Raw genomic sequence first — 23,074 nt, 5'->3', positions numbered from 1 at the left:
AGGATTATTACACACCTTCAAAGTGAGATTTTTGGATGTCCCCTGAAAAACGAATTTTGCTACAATACCCCCCATGACACGTCTCTGGTAGGGGTCTTAGGAAGTCTAGTACACAATGCTGTGTGTATCGGTAGTTAAAATTTGCACATTTGGTGTACTTTTTGACCAGCCATCATTTGGCTTGTACAAGATTATTAGACTTACACATTAAATGAGAACACAGAATCAAGATACTGTAAACTACTTATTTTAGCTGGAATTAATTTTCGCTGAAAAAGCTTTTTGGGAGTTTTTTATGAAATTTATTTTCACTGGTTTTTGATGAGTTGAATGTGAAATGTTGGAAAAAAGTTGTATTAGCTAAATTTTATTTTCACTGAATCATCTCTTCAGCGAAAATAAGTATTTAACATTATGTGGGAACTAACCACCAACCACATTATTTTAGCTCCAGTGTGCAGAGCACAAACTGGCAGATAGTGCTTAGATTGATATTTCAAATCTTGGTTCAAGAGACAAAATGGAATGCAATTGGAGGTTGTGTATTGTACACACAATTTTGCTTATCTGTATTTATGACGAACACTTTGAAATAAAAGAAAGTGTATACAGGTTTGTGAAAAGATCACAAATAGTTGACATGTAATCTATTATAATCTTGCCTCTCACAAGGATTATCTAATTTAGTGAGCAAACTTCTGCTGACTTGCAAAATTTTATTAACCAAATTTTGTTTGTGTGGAATGACAAATGAAACAGTAATTTCAAGCTTTTTAAACAAATTTGATGGGATCTGTCTTGCATTCACCTGCTAATGATTGAAGAACAAATGATTTCTACGGCCAATGTAATTCTCTTTGGATTTGAATGAACCACAATGAATCTTGGGATAAATGTTTTATAAATACATGTATTCATAAAATAAATTAACGCCTCCATGAAACCTGGTGTATGATCGATCAATAAAAGGTAGTGAAAATGGCATGTTTTGTCTGCTTGGGGCAAGAATATATTTCTCAATATCTTACAATTTTCCTTGGTTACATATGGTAAAAACAGGATACTACGGTAATATATAATGTCTGACATAGTATTTTCTAATGTCTAGTATTACATTGTAAGGAACGCGTAAATGTGTTGACTCAGTGCAGAACTTGATAAATAGTTCCTATCCATCTTAAAAAATTAAGGATTTTTTCTTCCAGTCTACCGCATGCATGTGGGAGTTAGGTCAGGGACGTAAATGAACCCTTGCGACGGACGATGTTGCTATTGTGAAATTAGGACTGTGCTGTCCCTACCCCTACCCGGAAAGTGTTAAATCCAATATATCCGATTTTAATCCAATTTTAAATAGTGGATATATTATATAAAATCAATATTGACACTTTCCGCCGAAGATATTCGCTGTATGCTTCTCTGATGTTGCGTTCTGCTAACTTTAGCAAGTTTACCTGGACAGATGTGTACCAGTCAGTTTGAGGAAAATAGCGCCCCCACACTGGTCGAGTTTGAACATGGCGGCGGGAGAAGATCGTGTACTTGACTGTCTGCCTACGGTTTTAAATGAAAAGCTGCTGCCATTCCAGCGTGACGGTGTTAAATACGCCATCCACAAGAAAGGGAGGTAATGTCTACCACAGTGTTATGATGTTATGGCATATAACAATGCGAATATGAACTTTAACGGACCATGTACAGCCACTGTCAATGTCTTGACGATAGTTGTTGTCCGTGATGTTTCCAGTGAGTGGTACATTAGCATGTTCGAAAATATGGAGTGTTTGCGGCGCAGTTTATACCTTTACATTTATTCATTAGTAGCCTTGGCCGCTCATGTGTTGCTGTTCCAAGTCAAGCCCAACTATAAACTTTGCCCGTTACGTAACCACTGGAATCGTCACATAAGTACGTAGCCCGGGGCGATTGTTCATTGGATGTGTGGCACAGGCTAAGATTTAAGCTAATCTCACGTGTTTGCATATCGGATAGACCCAATTGCGTTCACGCACAGGAGGAAAAAGTGTTTGGATGAGCAACATTTTGTAATGAAATGTCCAGCTTACAGTCACCATAGGGACAAATTATTCCTGACTGCACAAAATAAAGTTCCAAATTTTGATAAAGAAAATAGTCAGAATAAATTCATTTTGATTATGGCAAACCATACTCTAGCACCAGCCTTAGCTGTCTTCTTAAAAAACAGCTATGGAACAAAACAGCAACAACTATCAGTGTATTAGGCTATATTTTGTGTTCATTCCATATTCTGTACTCACCATTGGCTGCAAATTGTCTTTATTGTTTTTGATTTTTTTTATTTTTTTTAGAAAAGTTTTTATTTTTTGTTTTACTTTTTAGATTGTAGTTTTTTTTAAATTTCTTTCTGTAAGACCCTTTTTATCCTTTCCTAAGGATTTTATGCGTCTAATAAAAAAAAAAAAAATAAGCGCAGGCTAAAAATATACAAAAATCTTCAGTCATTTTAACTACGATTAACCAGTACAGTAACTAGAAAGGTATACATGTCATTTCTATGGTTATAAAACGAAACTAATAAAAAATGTTATGATTATAATGATAATCTTCGAAATGAATATTGAATACAATGGTGTTTAGGACACTTAACCCAAGCTCAGTTTTTCGTGCACACTTTGTTAGCCTGTACGTGCTAAGGATCTAGATTGGGTCTTACCGGTACTTACCAGTTTTTAGCATGTTCTGAGCATTCACATACATATTCTTTGCACAGGCTAACGTTTTTAACCTCTTAGCCTGTGCTATAAATGAACACAACTAATGATACCTATGTTTCTTTTTATACCTATACTTCTTTTCACAATAAATAAATTTCAAACTGTAGTGTACTTTTATGCATTCTTTTTGTTTGTTTTTCAGATGTTTGATTGGGGATGAGGTAAGTGCATTTGAATCCCCAATAAACAACTTTCAATAATTTCATTGAGGCATGCAGTTTGTCTAGATGGTTCAAAAAAATTGACTTGTTTTCAAATAAACCCACATGTTGTCTCAGTACCCAGTATTCTGTTGCACTTGTATCAGATTTGGCCCTGAACCTGGACGCCCTTCAGGTTGCTGAGTTCACGTTGGGGCGACTTAAAATTTGACATGCTTGCATTGCTCACTTTCAGATGGGTTTAGGTAAGACTATTCAAGCCATTGCTGTTGCTTACTATTACAAGTCTGAATGGCCTCTCTTAATTGTTGTACCATCCTCATTGAAGTATCCGTGGACAGAAGAATTGGAGAAGTGGTTACCAGAGTTACAACCAAATGATATCAATATGATTGCTTCAAGCACAGATACTGGGTATGTATTTGGTTCTGTGCACAAACTATGGGAAATTATGTCAATTTGTTTTGAAATTATAGAATAAAAAAATACTTAAAAATGACCTTAATGTATATGGTAAAGTATGATTTTCAAAACTTTCTAGTCATACCTTTTATTAGCTCAACTGTTGACTTGGTCGAGTGGAGCTAATCATATCACTGATTGTCCGTTATCAACGTCCACGTCAACTTTTTACTTTTTTGTACCTCATATTCATTTCATGATATCTTAAATTTTCCAATTTTGATGAATATTTTTGTAATTTTTGGTAAAAAGTTATTTTTTTGATTTCTTATTTAAAAGCCACAAGTTGATTGCTTTGATATTATACATATAGGTACTACAGGTGCACCTCTTTCAGAATGTTCATTCTGTGATGATATCTTCAATTCTCTAATTGAAATGTGCGTTGCTAACAGCAGAGCTATCTCAGCAGGTATACTGCTTGTTTTCCTGCTGTATCGGTAATCATAATTTAGTGAGATATAACTGTCAAACTTTCTGTTTCATTTCCAGTGGTATTTCAACATCAAAAATCTCAATTTTAGGTTATGGGCTACTCCGAAATGACTTCCAGACATTGCAGCATGCTATATCAAGTCAGAACTTTCAAGTTGTCATTGTCGATGAGTCACATTATATTAAAAATATGAAAACAGCAAGGACAAAGATTCTCTTACCCATTGTACAGAATTCCAAAAGAGCTTTGTTGTTGACAGGAACGCCAGCCTTGTCTAGGCCTGCAGAGGTTAGTACTGTGAAAGCATTCATTTTCATTGATATTTATTCTGCTACTGTAGAATACTTTATTTTACATACTTTACACTTATTTTTGACAAGTTGAATGTAAAATATAGGAAAAATGGTATATTCGCTGGATTTTTTTTCACTGAATCATTCCAGCAGCCAAAAAAATAAAAAAATAATTCCAAGCGAAAATAAAGTATTTTACAGTAATTTCATATTGTAAGGTTATCACAAAGTAGGCATGATGGCAATGTGATCGTATTGGCTAACATGAAACATAGAATGATGTGATCCTGTACTGCCTTTATAATGCATAATTTGCAGTATTCTTATGTTAACCTTTTTATTATACATCTTTTCTCAGCATGTAGTAATATTTTAATTCAAGCCAAAAATGTGAATAAAAAAATGTTGCATTTTGTGAATATTTGCATTCCGTGACAGAATTTTACTTCTATCACATGTGTTAGTGTTTCTGTTTCCATTGTTAACAGGAAAAAGTAAAATGTTTAAATGCCAGGTCAATAATCTTAAACACTTATTCAAATTCAAATGTTGGAATCTCTGCAAATACATTGTAGAATGAATGCAGATGCAGCATTCTACATAACTTTAAATTCTATGGTGAGGTGCTAGATGTACAATAATTAATAAACATAATATTCTATTTTCTAGCTAATTAATGAATTTTTTATTAATTTTACATGAGTGAAATGAATTTAATTTACCAGATTTCAATTATCAGGAAAAATTGTGAAATTAAAACTCAGTGATTACAGAAAACGATCAATATACACCACTATAAATGTATGTTATTTAGGGTGAGCAAAACATGATGACACTATGTCTTAAGAACCTCACTATTATAGAATTTCTTTCGTCCATGAAATTTGGCCAAATTTAAAGAAATTTACCAGTACCATACATAGGGTCAGGGTCAATTTAAGAACAATGCTAAATAGCAGACAATCTTAGACGAGTGAGACTAGTGTTTTTGTTGATAATTACAACATGATTCTGTGATTCTGTTTTATTTCACTAGTTGTATCCACAAATTCAAGCTTTGAAAGCCAATTTATTAGGTAACTGGACTGCATATGCTAAAAGATATTGTGACGCAAAATGGAAGTACTATGGAAGACAGAAATCATGGGACACCTCGTAAGTATAAAACTCAGTTGGCTTTCAGACCTATAAATGTTCATTCTAAACAATATCAATAAATGTTCCACTAGTATATTTTGCATATCATGCCTCAATGACATGTTTTAAAAACACATGTACCATGAGAACTATTCTGATATGACATATTATTATACATCTGTCACCGTAACGCCATGAATTACAGCGTGCCGTAATTTTGCGGTATTGCACTAGGTATTTTCATCCTACCATATAAGGAAATGCGAATTCCAAATTTAAGCGGACTCGCTGATTCTGTTCTAAACTTTTTGGATTTCGGCATTCCCATGACGTATCCTTGGAAGGAAAAGATGTATAATATATGGTTATTACGAGGATACCTCAAAGTATGCACTCAGACAGTACGCTGACGCATTGACCTCTGTTACGCGTCGGTTGATACTCCCACTGTACTGTCTTCGTGCATACTTTGAGGTATCCTTGTAATAACTTTATATTACACAAGACATATTACATAAAGACATATTCTGATATGACATATTACATGAAGACATATTCTGATATGACATTACATGAAGACATATTCTGATATGACATATTACATAAAGACATATTCTGATATGGCATATTCCATAAAGACATATTCTGATATGACATATTACATAGACATATTCTGATATGACATATTACATAAAGACATTTTGGTATGATTACCATGGAATTTATTCTAATTTTCTCTCTGTTCTAGGGGGGCTAATCATTTACCTGAATTGCATAAAATGCTTAAAAAACACATCATGATACGAAGAGAGAAGAAGCAGGTAAGTTTGAGGTGTATGTTGTCGCATTCTCTGCAGTTGTAACCTGAAATTTAGTGAGACGTTTGTATGGGAAATGTGATTACATACTGTACACTGTCTTTATAGATGAGACAAAATTTCAGGACTATTGAATACGTTAATATCTTAATATTTATCCTAATATTTATAAACAACACATCATATACGCTTTCACAACGTCCCTCGACTCACTGAATATATGTCAAGTACGGTTTTGATGTTGTTATTCTAATATTTATAAACAACATATCATATACGTTGTCACAACATCTCTCGTCTCACTGAACATATGTCAAGTACGGTTTTGATGTCATTTTGTTTATACATGTATATTAGGTACTTACACAACTACCACCAAAGCGGAAACAGAGAATTCCATTTGTCTTGAATGATACTCCGCAGAAAAAGGTATTTTTATTGATTTAAATTTTGAATGATGAAGAAATAAAAGATTGTTCATTCTCTTATAAAGTGACTTTTTCTTACTGAAAACTTTCTAGCTGGTTTTTCAAAGATTACTAAATTTAGTATCAGTATTCAAAGTTTACAATAACCTTCAATAGAAGGGTTAACAGATTTTTATTTATTTTCAAGGAAGTTGATCGCTTAATGGAAAACTTGAAAAATGTATTAAATGGTGAAACCGTTTTTGAAGAAGGGGTTAATCCGAAAATAGTCATCAATGGGTTAATCTCCTCACTATATATCAAAACAGCTGAGGCTAAGGTATGTATAATAGTTGCATAGTAATTAGCTAATTTGAATATACAGTGCATGTTGAACACTTTACAAAAAGACACATTGCTGGTAGATATTGTGATCGATGTACATAGTGATTAGTTAATTTGAATATACCATGGATGTTAAATAGGTCATATGCATATAAATACTTTTCATGAACATTTTCCATAAAAACACATCTTTGGTAGATTTTAGTGTTTGATGTGCATTTTGATTGGCTAATTTGGATATACTTTGCATGTTAAATACGTAATTTGCATATTAGTAATTTTCACATTCATCTCTGATTGAACACTGATTATTTTTTGTAACAATTTGCATATTAATTGCCTAATTTAAAAAATACTGTAAAATAAAGAATATTCACTGGATTTTGAAGGAAATAATATATTCTACGGGTTAGCTTTCCATGCCCACTGGTTTTTAAATTTTGTGCACTAACTGATATCCCGACAACCAATGACTAAAGAGCTAGGTAATTCGATCTTATTGTTATTTGTTGACAGGCCGGAGCTGTACGAGATTACGTCAAGACATTGTTGGATAACCGAGATCAGAAATTCTTGGTATTTGCACATCATCATTTCATGATGCAAGCTTTGACTGATGCAATTCTGGAGTACAATAAAGAACATCATAGTAATATTAAATTTATAAGAATTGATGGCACAGTTCCAGTGGCTGAAAGGGCTGTAAGTAACTCAATACAAACAAGGCCAGATAATATACATGACATTATTTATATGCATTCACTTTGACACGTGTATTGACTGTTGCTGCTATTGCAAAAATCTTGACTGAGAGTCATACAATAAAAATATTGCATGCCACATGCAAAGAAAATATTTGTGCTCTTTTAAAACATTTCCAACACCAGCCATACAAACTTCTGTGCTGTGCCACACAGGTCTATATTTAGTCAGTAATATATACCTAGCTGGAATAAATTTTCGCTGAAAAAATTTTGTGTGTGTTTTGTATGGAATATATTTTTACTGATTTTTGACAAGTTGAATGTAAAATGAAACAAAAATTATTTCTTCAGCGAAAATTTATTCCAAGCGAAAATAAAGTATTTTACAGTATCTGTTATTATTTGAGATACATTGTTGTGCATATTTATTCCAGAGATTGGTGAAATCATTTCAAAATGAAGATGATGTAAAAGTGGCAATTCTCAGTATTCTAGCAGCTGGAACTGTAAGTTGTTACTGATATTTAGTAAATTTAGAGGGCTCTGCCAACAGGAACCCCCCCCCCCTCCCCAGAGAATAATTAGTTAACTTTTGCCATTGAAATATTTTTGGAGTAATTTTAGTGTATTTGGTGTCCAGGCACATTGTTGATGGGAAGTTTTCACGGAGTAAAATATATTTCATGTTGTACGGCAGCACAGAAGTGCGCGGCTCAAGAAATATATTTATGCCTCGAAAGTTCAATCGTCAATTCAGTAAGAGAGCGCCAGCCGAGAGTATCAGGGCGCTGCACCCCTGTTACCCGATTTAGAAAAAACCCTTAGTTTTAACACTGTTGCCTTTATCATTGATAACCTATTAAAAGATTGTACATATTTTGTTGAGTAGAATGTGTTCACAAGAAAACCCTACTCAATTTACTATCAGTAGGTTATGTTATTTACTGTTGAATCATAAATGCTGATTTAACATACACTAGTTAATCTAGTTTTGAGAAGCAAAAAAAGCACAAGGGTAACTTTTCTAGTTGATAGATGTAACTATTGCTATACATCACCTCAAAAATTATTCTGCCTAAGGGTTTTCTTCGATTGGGTGGCAAAGACAACTTATGCAATTATCAATGCTTCGGCCGCCTAGGAACTGGGATTTATAAAGAGATACCTGGATTCTGTGGGTTTTCATTTGTCTTGTCGTGTAAATTCAAGATTTACTATAATATAAGTGCATCTCCAACAAAAATGCACCTAAACCAAAATTTGCATTTATTGTATTGATCATTAAAATATGACTTACTTAGGCAGAACACAATCTTGGGGGTAGAAGAAAATATTATATTTGTCCCCGAATGTACATGTCACGATATTTGTGGAGCGCAATATTTTAAAACATGTTTGCTATAGGTCGGCGACTTGCGGAGATTTGACACTGTTAAAAATCTCTACATTGTTGCAGTGTGTTGCTTCATATCACTCCTATGCACCATTTATGTGCGTAAAATACAGCATTTTCATGAAATAAAAATGCATGATTTATTATTTCTTACAAAACACACTTTATATACATATTAATAGGGGCTGACATTAACAGCTGCAACTCAAGTTGTGTTTGCTGAGTTGCATTGGACACCAGGTGTAATGGATCAGTGTGAAGACAGAGCTCATCGTATTGGACAGCTAAATTCCATCCAAGTCCACTACCTGGTTGCCATGTCAACCATTGATGACTTCATGTGGGCTGCTATCTCCAGAAAGGTATAGAAGAAATATTATATAGTTTTGTCATTATAAAAAAAAAATCCAATTGTTTATATTTGACTAGCTATTCTGTAATGCATCATTCAATTTTGGATGTTTTTTGTATGGTTTGACAATTTTTACTTCATCTGTATTTTAATTTCGTTTTGATCAGGACTTTTCTTGTAAATATAGGAATTATGTATTTATACATCAGTATAAAGTAGTTGAAATAGTTACGTCCTAGCCAAATTAGTGAATTTGGTTCAATGCATTAATCAACAATTTTAATTTAGCTACTAAAATACTGTAAAATACTTTTGCTCTGAATTTATTTTCACTATTTTCACTGAAGGAATGGTTAAATGAAAATAAAATCCAGCGAATATACTTTTTTTCTATATTTTTCATTCAACTCATCAAAAACCAGTGAAAATAAACTCCATACAAAACATCCAAAACGTCTTTTTAATGAAATAATTCCAGCTAAAATAAAGTATTTTACAGTATCAACAATCTTATTTTGAGAATATACTTCATTTTGAATATATTTAAAACAAATTTAATATATTTTATTTTAAATTTTAAAGCTGCATCTTGAATTAATGAAATTACAGGGTAGCTAAATTAATTAAAATGACATGCTAGCTAAAAAGTATGTGTCGTTATCAGGATTCATAACATGCCATTATGTTGGGTTGTCAATGACTTGATGGTTACAGGTTAGTGTTGTGAGCCATGCACTGAGTGGAACATTACAACAACTCAAAGTAGATGAATGCGATAAAAGTGATGTGGACTTTCTTTCTCATGCTGCTGCTTGGTTGCCTAGGAAACAACAAGAAGATGATGAAGAAGAAGATGATGATGATGATGATGATGATCTGTATTTCAGTAGCCAGGTACGAATACCACAATGTTCTGTATGCCTTAAATACAAACAATATGAAATTTTGCTTTCAGCCATTTTTGTTTGTCACAGAAGCACCTCCACCATCGAGGGTGTGGTTTATTATGAAGTTGCTTTGGAAATGCATCATGCTGAAATATCTTGTGTGAATGCCAGATGAAATAAAGTCTGGAAAATGTGTATGTTCTAACTTGTTATTTTCCACACATTCTCAATAATATTAAATTGCTCTTTTTGCAGAGTCAAGATTCCAGACAAAAGAGCATCTTGTCATTTTTTACCCCAAAACACAAAGTCTCTCCAAGAAAAAGAAAGATGAAATCGTCACCAAGAAGTAATATCAAGGAATCATCATTATTGCATGGCAACCAATCAGTGGTCACCGTTATTAGTGATGATGAAGAACACTTCCAGAATCAGCCAATCAGAAAGAAGCTTAAAACCAGTCATAAACCAATAACAGATTGTGTTACTCCTACCCAGAAAAACATGAAAAGAGACAAACTGATGACAGATGATGATGTTGAGAGTGATTCAGGAATGTGTTGCATTCTGGGAGATAATTTTTCAACCCCAGACCAGAAGACATCAAATGTTAGAATGAAGGCAGATAAAAAACAAAAATTGTGGAATTGTGGAGCATGTACTTTTGAAAACCATGACGATCTTCCGTTTTGTGAGATATGTGACACACCTCGCAAAAATCAGAGACAGAAAGAAATTGAGTCCATCGTAGAAAGTGAAAATGAAGATGCAATTACCATGGCAGAAATTAGTGATGTCACTACAGAAACTGATGACACATTCACAAAAATTGATGATGCCACTGACAGTGATGACACCATAATAGTTGACTACACAGAAGTAGATACTTCTGTAAGTAAGAAGTCGGCACATGCTGTGATAGACAAGAACCCAACTGATGGTTTGGAAACCATGGCAACACCAAAGATGAAACCAGTGATTAAAACCGATGAAGAGCAATATAATGATACAAACACGCCACATAAGTCAGTGGTTGATGATAAGTGGTGTCATATTTCGGTTCATGAGAGGTTTCATTACAGTGCTAGTAAATATACAGATAGAATATATTTGTATGATGAGGTAAGATTATGGTGTTGTGTATACTGGGCGCTTTAATTTATGATAATTATAATAAAAAGTATTATTGGTCCCATACCAACTACACTTTTAATTTGCATAAATCAAATTTTGAGCTCCTTCAATGAAATTTAGAGATTTTTAGATTTTTTCCAATAAATCCCAGTGAATATTAGTAACTTTCAAATGAGAAATTATTCGTCATTATCAAAAGTAGAAGTGTTGATCTGGTGCGTAACTTGGGACATGTTTTTGTAACATGACTAATCATACAAAATTGTGATGTTTAGCGTCAATATAACTGCTGATAAGGTACGATAACCCTATTTACAGTATCCTTGAACAGTACACTGAAAAAAGAATGATGATGATACCATGTTTAACATAGCCATATGATAATTTCAGACTGCACAACAACAATTACTTGCGACTCTCGACTGAACATGTTTTTTTTTAACATACCCCCCCTCCTTCCCCTGGTATATCGCTAAGAAGGACTAAACGTGATAAAATGTTTATCAGCTGATATTACTTATTGTAAAGCTTGTAAATACTCATGGCTCGCTTTCAGTAAAACCAATTAAGTGATATCGATGATAACTTCATAATATGATTGCGTGTTTCAGTCTGGCTGTCCACTAAATGCAAGTTTTTGTGTTTCAGTCTGGCTGTCCACTAAATGCAAGTTTTTACCCGATGGATGTACAAAATAAAGATGTAGACAATTTACCGGATATACTGCATCATCCACACAATCTCCGCCTTGTCAAAAGATTTGTAAGACAGTGGAACAGGTAAGTTTTGAATGCTGTTACGTGTGATGCATATATGTTATACTGGTATGTGATTTTTCTTGTGGTTCTTTTTTCTTGCCACAAGATTTGAATATTCTTTTTGAATGTATTTTAAATGATGTACGAAACACTGAAATTTCAAAGAAAATATTGCAAACATTAAAGTTGCGATCATCAGCTGTGAACTGTTTGCAATAACATCACAGTATGCCAATGGTCAGATGATATTTTTGGCACAAATGATGTACTATTTATGCTGAAGGGATTCATAATCAGTGAAAATAACATCAGGTAAATTTCCTTTTTTTCATACATTTCACATTCCAACTCGTCAGTGAAAATTAACTTCATACAAAACAGCCAAAATTTCTTTTCAGCGAAAATTAATTCCAGCAAAAATATAGTAATTCACTACGTTCAATTACCTGCCATAGACTCCGGTCAGTCAAAATGACTATTTTTAACTGTAGGCATTAATCAGCGATTCTGCCGATGACGGAGTGATAGAATCTAGGTCAGGGGAAGCCCCATGACCCCAAGATTCTCTTCCCTTACGTCACGAACCACGTGACCGAGGCCATATGGCAGCGACGTTAACGACTGGACAATCACTCTGATTTTTCTCCGCCTCGAATGGAGATGAAATCTAGCGAGCTCTGCCCGGAAAGCTTGCTTTTTTCCTGTCCAGGTTTCTGGCTTGGGTTGTTGCTGCTGGGCGGCATTCGACATTCTAACTGGTAGGATAGGTTTTCTTGTCTTCTTTACCCTTGTGTCATTTTCCCCTTTGTGTGTAATATTTTTTTCACAACAAAAAAATTTAAACCCAACGCCACAACGTAACCACTTGTTGGTTTCGTGGCGGCACCTTTCACTACTGCATGTCGTCTTCATTTTATGCTTGATCTACGTATTTAGAAATGAATAGATGTAATGACAGCTCCCATGACTTGCCGCCGTTTTTTTAGTCTACTCGTTTTCGAGTCGACTGTGCAGTGGTTATATTCAGAATTAAGCAGCATAGAACCTGCATCTGATATGTTTCCTCACTCGCTTCGCGTCGCTTGATTTTTCACAGCAAGGTAGCGCGTCCAGTAAAAATCGGTTAAAGTGAGTTGCGTGTTTATCATGAGTGGAAAGTCCTCACACTCTGCTACCGGTGCTTCGTGTACTGGAACGTCAAGTAGGAGGCCCGACAGTGGAGGTACCAATATCCCCCCCCCCCTTGATCGGAGGGCATCCTCAGTCTGTTTTCAGGCGGTGGTTTACCCAATTTTACCAGCTACAATGAGGCTGTGCCCCTGGAGGTTTTTTCTTCCTATGGGGCCCGTCGCGGATCCCTTTGTGGATTCTTCCTCACACGGCCCCGGGTTTGCCTCCAAGTTGAGGGCTTTGGTCGAAGGACTATCTGGGCAAATTGCGTCCCTGGCAGGCCGGGTAGATCATGTTTGCATTCAAATACGTCTCTTCCGGGGAACCCCCGTTCCCAGCCGCGGCTCTCCCACTAATTTGGGTCAGGCCGAGGCTCAGGCTAATTGCACCGGGCCTCCTCTGGAGCCTCGGGCACTGAATGCCAACTGGGTGCTGGCAGCCAAGCCTCTGATCATGGGGCAGGGCTTTCAGGGCAGGGCACTCGTTGACCCCCCTACTTTCAGCCAGCCCGGGTTCGTCACGCGGTAGTGGTACAACGGTAACGAATTTACCCTTGTGTCTGGTCTCCGATGTGGGTTTTGACTCCCTTCTTACCGACCCACGGGCGTCCCCAGAGGGAACCGACCCTGTCATGAGACGCACAGTCGAACATGCTCTCTCTCACATATATAAAGTGAAAAGGGGACACAGTTCGCTCGTGTCAGATACAGTCGGTACCTCGGGCGGTCCCTCAGAGTCTTTCATCTGTAACGACTCGGTGAGCCACGCTTATGGGGTGATACAGAGTTCCATCGATCTTAGTGATACGATGTAAACACCCCCACCCTGATCCTCAGGCGACCAGTTTCAGTTGCTTCAACGCTTATGGGATCACGGGCGTCGGGATCCAAAGCAACCCCGTCGGCACGTCTCTCCTTGTCCGTCCGAGTGCGGAGTGGGACACAGGGCGTGCAAACGGTGTTGATGGGCGGACGTTGGTCAGCCACGGAGGAGGTAACGCTTAAGGCCCCCGGGTGGGGTAAAATTTTATGCAACACTTTCCGCTGGACCAAATGCTACCCGGTCGGTGTGGTTTCGGGATCAGTCCCCAAAGTATGGGATGAAACCAAAATATCCCCAACTGGATCCCAAGGCTCCTTCCCCAGACCCCGGTACCACGAATTTTCCGTTGGGCAGACCGGGTAAAGGGGGACAGCCGTGTTCCATGGGCGTTCTCGCCAGCTCAATCTGAGACGATCCATCACGTCCAGAGGGCCGAGTTGCTTGAGCGCATTATTGTGCGCGCCCAGGACTCTGAGACCTTGGAGGCAGAACGCACCAGCCTCCTAGACCAGGCGACACATTTATTGGTGGGCCACCGCACATCTACGTGCGACATCCCCTAGTGTCACCTGCCTCTCTTGTCCGTGCGGGACCACTACTGCGCAACGAGACGGGGCCTTAGACGTGTGTGTTTTCACCTGCAAGCTGAGTCAGGGGGTACGTCCCCACCTCAGTGACGCAGACTGGACATCTTCCACCCTCTTTGTTCGAGGAATAGTGGGTACAGTCTCGTAGCTTCGGAGTGCAATGAACCAGACGGTTCAGATCGAATCCGCTAGCCAATTGGCCCTGCCAAGGGCAAGCGGAGGGCACCCCAAGCACAGAAAACACAACGCCCTAGGGCGCCGTCCGCTAGCCAGAGTCAGCCAGGAGGCAAGTGCTCATACCCTTCCATGGGAGGGAAGAGTAGTGGCGTGCCCCCAGGGAGGAAAGAGCCAGGGGGTTGCTCCTCACCCTCCTTGGGCGGACGTCTACTCCGGCAGCGGGGGAAGCGTGTTTGACGCTTACCTCTGCAACCAGGGGGACAGGCATGTGTTCGGCGAGTGGCCAGGTCTCAACTTAGTAACTACTTCAGGCCTTGGAGAACTCACCTCATGGGAGAAGAGAGCACCCCCCTCGCAACTGCCGAACCCGTGGCCACATATCCCTGTCATACACAGATTGTGCCGGTGTAGTCCGGTTTGGAGACAGCGGGTGACCAATCCCTGGACCTTTCCAGGTGGTGACATCCTGTTACGGGATACCGTCACAAGGCGGAAGCAATCAGGCAGGAAGTAGCAGTTTTCTGGGAAAAGGCGCCATACACAGGGTAGATCAGCAGGAACTAAGTCCAGGCTTCTACCCAAATGTGTTCGTACTACCAAATCTACAAGTGGCGGGCGTCCAGTTCTGGACCTAGGCAGGCTGAATCAGTACGTGCTCCTTGATCGGTTCCACATGGAGACACCATCCACGGTTCTTCTCTCCATCCACCGTTTCGACTGGCTAGCCCCACTAGACTTAAGCGGGGCCTACCTGCACATACCGATGCACCCAGCGAGTTGCCATCTCCTTCGAATCACCCAGCTGGGCCAAGTATTCAAATTTCGACCCAACGTGCAGTTGGTGTCCCTGGGCATGGAGTTTTGACACACAGGTAAGGTTGGTATAGCTATTTCAAGCGTGTTGCTTAGCACTAAGCACCCTAGCCGAACGCCTAGTCAGTGTTTCTTCAGTGTTTCTTCAGTGTTCCTCCGAGAACTAATGCGGATCATCAGAATGATGACCTTGGTTCGAAGGGGTCGTTCCCCAGGCCGCACTACGCAGCCGCTCGATATAACGCTTGTTATAACGCCGAGCTCTCCTATGGGAACTAGATAGGCGGGTTTTGATCTCGACCAAGTGAAGGAAGGTCTGCCCTGGTTGTCGGGGCGCCATTTGGCCATCTTGAATCAGATCGTAAAACAAAATGATGTGCATCAAGGTCCTATAATGTCCAACGTATTTACAAGGTTTGAACAAAATCCATCTGTAAACAGTCGGGAAATGCTTGATTTTGATGATTTTTAGCCTAAAAATTGCTGCCATTCGGCCATCTTGAATCAGATCATGAAACAAAATTGACGTGCATATGTATGATATATGTTATATATATATATACATGTATTCAAAATGGCTGATTTTGAATGATGTTCCAGAGCAATAATATCTCTCAATATGGAAAAGTACTTGTTTGACGATCAGATACAAATGTCGATCATTTTAATGTTAAAAAAATCATATTCCCGACATGGTTATATTCCAGCTATATTACTATAAACAAAACTATTTATCTTAAATTTGATAACTAACAGGGACTGTGCCATGCATGGCTTGTTGTAGTTTGTTTCATCCTGGACTGGGAAAAGACTTTCATCATTTTCTGTTTGCTCGGAAAAGCCACCACCTATCGGCGTCTGACTCTGCCTACAGTTCAAAATAGTCATTTTGACTGACCCGGAGTCCATGGTGGGTAATTGAACATAGTGAATTTAGGCAGAGGGTTCTCCGAACCCGCCTAGTCACATAGTTCATACCCACCATAGACTCTGCGCCTCCCCCCCCCAATCACCCCACTCTTTCCGTAGCGTCCTTGAGGCGGAGAGAAAGGAACCAGAGTGATTGTCCAGCCGTTAACCGCGCTGCCATATGGCCTCAGTCACGTGGGTTCGTGACGTAAGGGTAAAAGAATCTTAGGGTCATGGGGCTTCCCCTGACCTAGATTTTATCTCTCAGTCATTGGCAGAATTACTGATTAATGCCCACAGTTCAAAATAGTCATTTTGACTGACCGGAGTCTATGGTGGGTATGAACTATGTGAATAGGCAGGTTAGGAGAACCCTCTGCCTAATTTTACAGTAAAACTATGTGTAAGTTTAAAACATTAATTTGATATCAACCATATTTCTGAGTTGATTAAGTATTATGGTGACATGTACTGAAGATCTTGTTGGTCATGAGAAATCATATGATTATGTCCTAGAAGTGATTCTGTGGAGAAAATTGTTAAGTTTGGGGGTTGATTCTTGTTTATGGTGTGTGTTTTTGTCATCTTGTATTGAATCATATTTCTAATAAACATGATTCTTTCAGTTTGAACTATCTAAACTTTATGTAATTACCAGTGATTGGTTGTGGCACTTAAGGCTTTAGCGTTTCTCAATTATTTGGGTCATTCCATAACCTTGAGGCCAAACTTGTAAATTTCCAGTCTTCTAGTTAGGCTACTAAATGTAGAAAATGGTAGCCATCATATTGGTTGTTTGTGTGTCTTGGGCTAATACTAATTTCAAGCCCTGGATATGGGTTTGTATTGATCACAAGGAATGTGAGTTCGCATCATATGATTTCCAACACAATCTTCATTACATATATTGGAGTTGTATGCCCTTGTAAATCTACCCTTACAAACTTATTTTGTTTGTTTGTCTTACAAGGTTGATGGAGCAAAGATACTCATAACCATTCACCATTGTGTTTATTCACACAGTATTAATGATATAAGAAAACGTCAAGTCAGGAAAAGTGGCGAAGTGTTCTATAATGTACATGAAATGCTGAATGGTATACTTGAGAAACAGTCATCGCATGGAAAGTGTAATAAACGATACCTTACTAAGGTGAGAAACTTAGCTTATTGATGTGTTTTTATTTTACCCCCAGTACACAGGGTTTACTTTCATAGACCCAGCAAAAAATAAATTGGTTTCAGGTCATTATGTACATCAGTTAAACAAATACGCATCACAATTTTATTTTGGGGTTTCTGATTTAAATTTTCTGAATCAACATCACAATTACAGCTCGATACAGCAAAAAAAGACTTTATTCTGGTTCTGAGATTTTCCTTCATTGCTGAAATTTATTTTGGCAAAAAATGAGACACTTAACCGGTTATGAATATATTTTTTTATACCTGTATTTGTATATATTGATTTTAATACAATTTTAATAAGCTACAAAATTACATCTTTCTGAGCAGGAAGATTTTGCACAGAAGGCAAAGAAGACAGCAGAGAACATCGGTGGATCTGTGAGGGTTGTGGCAAAACACAAGATTACGCCAAAGAGAATGCAGACTGAACGAGGACATAAAACATCACCTAAAAAGAATAGTAGGAGAAAAAGTAAACAGGCTAAAGAGATTGAAGAACTAATGATGCTAGCTGCTGACCATGATGATTGCTGGTCTGATGAAGAGGATACCTCTGCAACTCAAAGCGATACTGCACAATTCCATTCCATATCTCCCAAAACGAGTGCTGATATCAAACACTACCCTGGAAATAGAAGTAAGTCAAATACACAAGCCACTAGGACAGTTAATTCCGTTATCTCAAAAACTTTGGCAAACAATGCAAATAAGAGCTTACCCAGTGATGATGAATTTGACCCATTCAACACAGTGATAAAACAGAATAGTTTCCATGTCTGTCCTGATAAAGATCCAAGTACATCTATGTCGAGCATATCTGTCAAACCATGCAGCGATGGGAGGAATAAAAACGGAGATGATTCAAAGGACGTTATCGATGATGATGATATAACGGCAACATGTACCAGATTACAGGTAATACCACCACAAGATTTAGTATATTTTATCAGTTTATAGCACGTAGACTCAAATAGTTGTGTAACTACCGGATTCTGCCTTGAATCAGTATGTTTTGGTGGAATATGTTCACAAAACACTATACACTAAACCATTTGTTTTAATATAGCAAATACAGAAGAATGTATATACATATGTTGCATGGAGCAGCAATCAGTCTTCATGCCTGTGTATTTGTGTCAGTCTGTCCTTTGCTTGACCTCAGACTAGTACTAGTAATATAACTATCGGTAGCAAAATGTTTGACTGTTCACCGTTCTGGTCTCCATACAATAAAGACCTTCTGATATCTTAAGCATGAACTAAAAGTATATTTCTGACCAATTTTATTCTGCAATTGGTTTCTTAACTTGGAAATCATTTGTGTTTATTTCTCTTGTATTCAGGTTGTTGACTCAGAAGGGCGCCCTCTATGTTTGTATTGTAACCAGCCCTGCAGAACTGACCAATCACTGCCCAGCACATCAAATAGAAATCATGATTGGGACACAAGATATTGTTCTGAAAAATGCAAGGATGATCATTATGTAAGTCTAAATAGGGTAGTAGTTGTGGACTGTATTAACCTACATCTAAGCTTTCAGAATATGTATAGGTTTTTGGAAGATGCTTAGTAATTTTTAAAGAATGTCCAAATTTCAGATCAATTTTTAGGAGGGGGTGGCTATTACTTGTATCCCTGATAAAATTGGCTTTTTCAGGAAACAAAATAAAAAAAAAATTAAGTTCCTAAAAACATAATTATACATGTGTAAAAATTACATGCTTCTAAAGACTAGCAAATTTTCATCTTAAAATAAATCATCTTGGAAGGTCACTTGATTTCCAAATAATCATGTGATTACATGTATTTATCACAAGCTATTTTTTCCAACAAGTAAATTTTCTGATCAATTATTTCACAGCTTAGAGCCCGTGGTGGATATGTGCGTGAGCAATTATTTAGTATTGAACATGGTATATGTCAAATATGTCGTAGGAATATACATGAACTGTACCTACAAGTCAAGTAAGTAATTACTGTAGCTTTCTTTGATTCAAGGATTATATACAAGTTTAATTTGCAAACAAATAAACAGTTGTTTCATCATTGACCAGTAAACTAAGAATGTATGTCTATGGTCTGATGGCCTCATACCACTCACGAGATGATTACAATATGAAAATGATGAACAAAATTGTCAACTTGACTTGAGTGGTGACAACATATACTGCATGAAGGAAACGCCCGTGTTGTCCAGCTCAAACTGAGGTAAACAAGACACACCTACTGTAGTGGTACTGCACAAAGAGAAATCACTGCAAGACATTTTGAAATATACACAGAATAAATACACATGTAGTAAACCGAAGATCATATGTTCAAATGGCACTCACTTCAGAAAAAAAAATCTAAAATTTCATTTGGTCAATCAAGCCATTACATTGATCTATGAGTGGTGATTGGTTGATTAGTGATATGATCAAATCATATTTCATGTGGTACTAAAGTCGTATATTCTTTATTTACATTGACTGTACAGAGCTTTACCAAAAGGTGAAAGAAAGGATTTCCTGACAGGAACTCATTTTTCCAAGTTACCAGTCAAGATATTGAATGGTATTATAGATAAACCGTCTGAAGGAAAGGTTAGTTCCATGTAATGTGTCATGTTGTATAGTCACTGTTTTTAAATACAGGTTTTTAGATACTAGCATATCTAACCATTTGTAAATAGAAGGGTTGTGAATGCTCTTAGCTAGTTGATACCTGATATCGATGCTTTCATATCTTCTGTAATGAAACACAAACTTGATAAGTGTGCAGTAGAATTATTTTCCGTATCACACCCATCACCATTTGTGGATTACTATACCAAACTGAATTAAAGTACTGTTAACAGTTGTTGTCAAATTTGTAGCTATACAGAATATTGTGAATCAATATCGCCTATGGAAATACATTTACATTGGAAATCAGTAATGCATTGTGATTCAATTGCTGAAATATTCACACTGAAGGTAGCAAATAGATGTTAGAAGAGTTATGAAAAAAATGAAATGCCAGCAGCTTAAAGAATTTATATTTGTAATGGATTCTATAGGGTATATGATAGGATTTATGAACTGCCCTTATGGAAGTTCCCTATACGCAATAGATATACGCAATAGGTACACGACAGATATGCGACAGACATTTTGTACCCGACAACAGTACGCAACAAAACCCAGCAAAATTTTGCTTTCCTGCTAGCCAAGTACAATACGCGACAGGCACTCGAGAACCAAAAAAACAAGATCAGTACACGGCCATGGACACAGATTTTTGCTGTCTTGGGTGGTCTTGAGGGTCAGAGCAATTCTATGTGTAGTCTCAGCTTACTGTAAAATACTTTATTTTCGCTGGAATTAATTTTCGCTGAAAAAGCTTTTTGGGTATTTTGTATGAAATTTATTTTCACTGATTTTTGAATGTGAGACATAGGAAAAAAAGTATATTCGCTGGATTTTATTTTCACTGAAGCATCCCTTCAGCGAAAATAAATTCCAAGCGAAAATAAAGTATTCTACAGTATAAAGATAATGTTCTGGTGCATCATCCATGTGTATTCAAATGAAATTTCTTTTTAGTTTTGGCAGGCTGATCACATAGTTGCTGTTTCTAATGGTGGTGGCCTCTGTTCACTGGATAATTTCCGCACATTATGCACAGTTTGTCATCGATCTGTTACAAATATTCAGTCAAGACAAAGAAAACAAGATAAGAAAATTGCAGCCAGGAGAAGTGCTGGATTTGCAGATATCACTGCGTTCTTTAAATCTTAAAAACTATTTTGAAGTTGCAGTCTGAGATCATTCATTGAACCACATTATCTTGCTGCCTCACCATTATAACTTGACAGAATTCCCACTATAATAAACCTGTATTCTCTATTGACAAAATCAAACACAGCAGCACTGATATGATTGCTAAAAATAGCTGTTTTATCACAAAACTTGTCAGTTGTGTAGAAAATTCTAAACTCTTTTATATACTATATTTTATAAAAGATGTGTAATATTATGAATAAAAATACCAGAACTTCATTTATGTGCAATGAGACCATGTGTTTTCCATTAGTTTTAATCTGGAACTGGGATGGTATATGTTTGTATTACATGTTCGGGTAGTATCAAGACAGACTACAATATTTGCTCTAGCACACCTGCAATAAAAGCGTACATAAACCAATAAGCTATTTTCCGCTTCGGTCGAGATCAACCGGTTGCTAGTTATGTGATACAGGTCAAGCTTTGAATCAAAATAGCGCTAAATTGTGCGTGTACCTACGTGCGTTAAGATTTCTTGCATCTGTTTCACGTTTTCGACCATGACTGACTCCGACAGAATGACCGTGCCACAGCTCAAAGACTTCCTGCATATATTCGGCACTTCCTGCGTATATTCGGCGTTTCATCGTCCAACTATAAAAAGAATATTCTTCTTGCAATCGCTAATTAAAAGCTGTGCACGATTTGAAGCTCGAGAAAGACCCTGATTTTTTACGCCAAGATCCTAAAAAATGATGTTGCTTCAAGACTTGGCAAACTTGGTTGCAATTTCATCGATCCTTTGAAATTACCCGGCTACACTAGTGATTGCAGGAATGTTCCAGAATTCAGCTTGTTCCATGTTTTAATGTGTTATTGGTCCGACTATAACAGGAAGAAGCTCACGGCCTACAAATCATGCATCTATATGTACTGGCATCACATGTCAAAGGTTCCTAACAAATAATGGAAAACGGCTAATATTGCATGATTCACACATTAGTTCATATGGATAACAGGAATCTGTTGACAATGCATGATACGCACAAGCATCCGGACAAATAACAGGAAACTGTCAATATTGCTTATTGTACACAACAAGCATGCTTTAAAAATACATAGCTTGAGAATTCACATTCAACAACATTCAGGCTTAGCTCTTTATCAGGAGGGGTATTCCCTATAAACTCTGTGGCAATATTGTTGTAGCTATTCACATTTAAATCCTTTTCAAATTCTGAGATAACAGTAATGTCAGGAATCTGGTTTTCATCCGGATACTAATAATATGACAATCTAAGATGTACACTTGTGAGTTTTAAATAAAAAAAAAATAGTTAAACCTAAACCTCATTTTATTCGGAATCGCAATTGAAACAATATTGATGCCATGGAAACAAGTTCCGATCCGTACAACTTGCAAGAGAAAGTTAAACCGTAACTACAGGTTTCAATGTTTTCCGGCACTTCTTTTGATTGCTGCTCGGCGATGTCCTCGACTCGAATATACGGCATTCAACACCTAGCTCGTAGTCGCTGGTATTAGGTCTGGATGCTACTCCGTAGAACCCTTTCCTCCCACAAAGTGCAGGGAACAAGCGTATGTGTCTTGGATGAT

At 37.3% G+C, this 23,074-nt stretch overlaps 1 protein-coding gene across 1 annotated transcript; it reads left to right on the top strand.

Moving 5' to 3' along the window:
* The first annotated feature begins 1,501 nt into the window (after nucleotides 1-1,501).
* LOC102803512 (DNA annealing helicase and endonuclease ZRANB3-like) lies at nucleotides 1,502-21,732 on the top strand. The gene is made up of 20 exons (XM_006811114.3): nucleotides 1,502-1,627; nucleotides 2,899-2,917; nucleotides 3,153-3,331; nucleotides 3,872-4,103; nucleotides 5,145-5,263; nucleotides 5,994-6,066; nucleotides 6,421-6,492; nucleotides 6,679-6,810; nucleotides 7,332-7,517; nucleotides 7,954-8,025; nucleotides 9,095-9,274; nucleotides 9,979-10,158; nucleotides 10,407-11,273; nucleotides 11,934-12,064; nucleotides 17,545-17,674; nucleotides 18,037-18,624; nucleotides 19,053-19,193; nucleotides 19,572-19,675; nucleotides 20,190-20,295; nucleotides 21,277-21,732. The coding sequence occupies exons 1-20, from the start codon at nucleotides 1,518-1,520 to the stop codon at nucleotides 21,469-21,471; spliced, it is 3,816 nt and encodes a 1,271-aa protein (XP_006811177.1). The 5' UTR covers nucleotides 1,502-1,517; the 3' UTR covers nucleotides 21,472-21,732.
* The last annotated feature ends 1,342 nt before the right edge of the window (nucleotides 21,733-23,074 follow it).

The sequence above is a fragment of the Saccoglossus kowalevskii genome, chromosome 7 (genome assembly GCF_978046115.1).
Source record: "Saccoglossus kowalevskii chromosome 7, keSacKowa6.1, whole genome shotgun sequence".
NCBI classification, from domain to species: Eukaryota; Metazoa; Hemichordata; class Enteropneusta; family Harrimaniidae; genus Saccoglossus; species Saccoglossus kowalevskii.
Note: the sequence above shows the minus strand (reverse complement) of the source record. Positions and strands in the feature narration are given on the sequence as shown.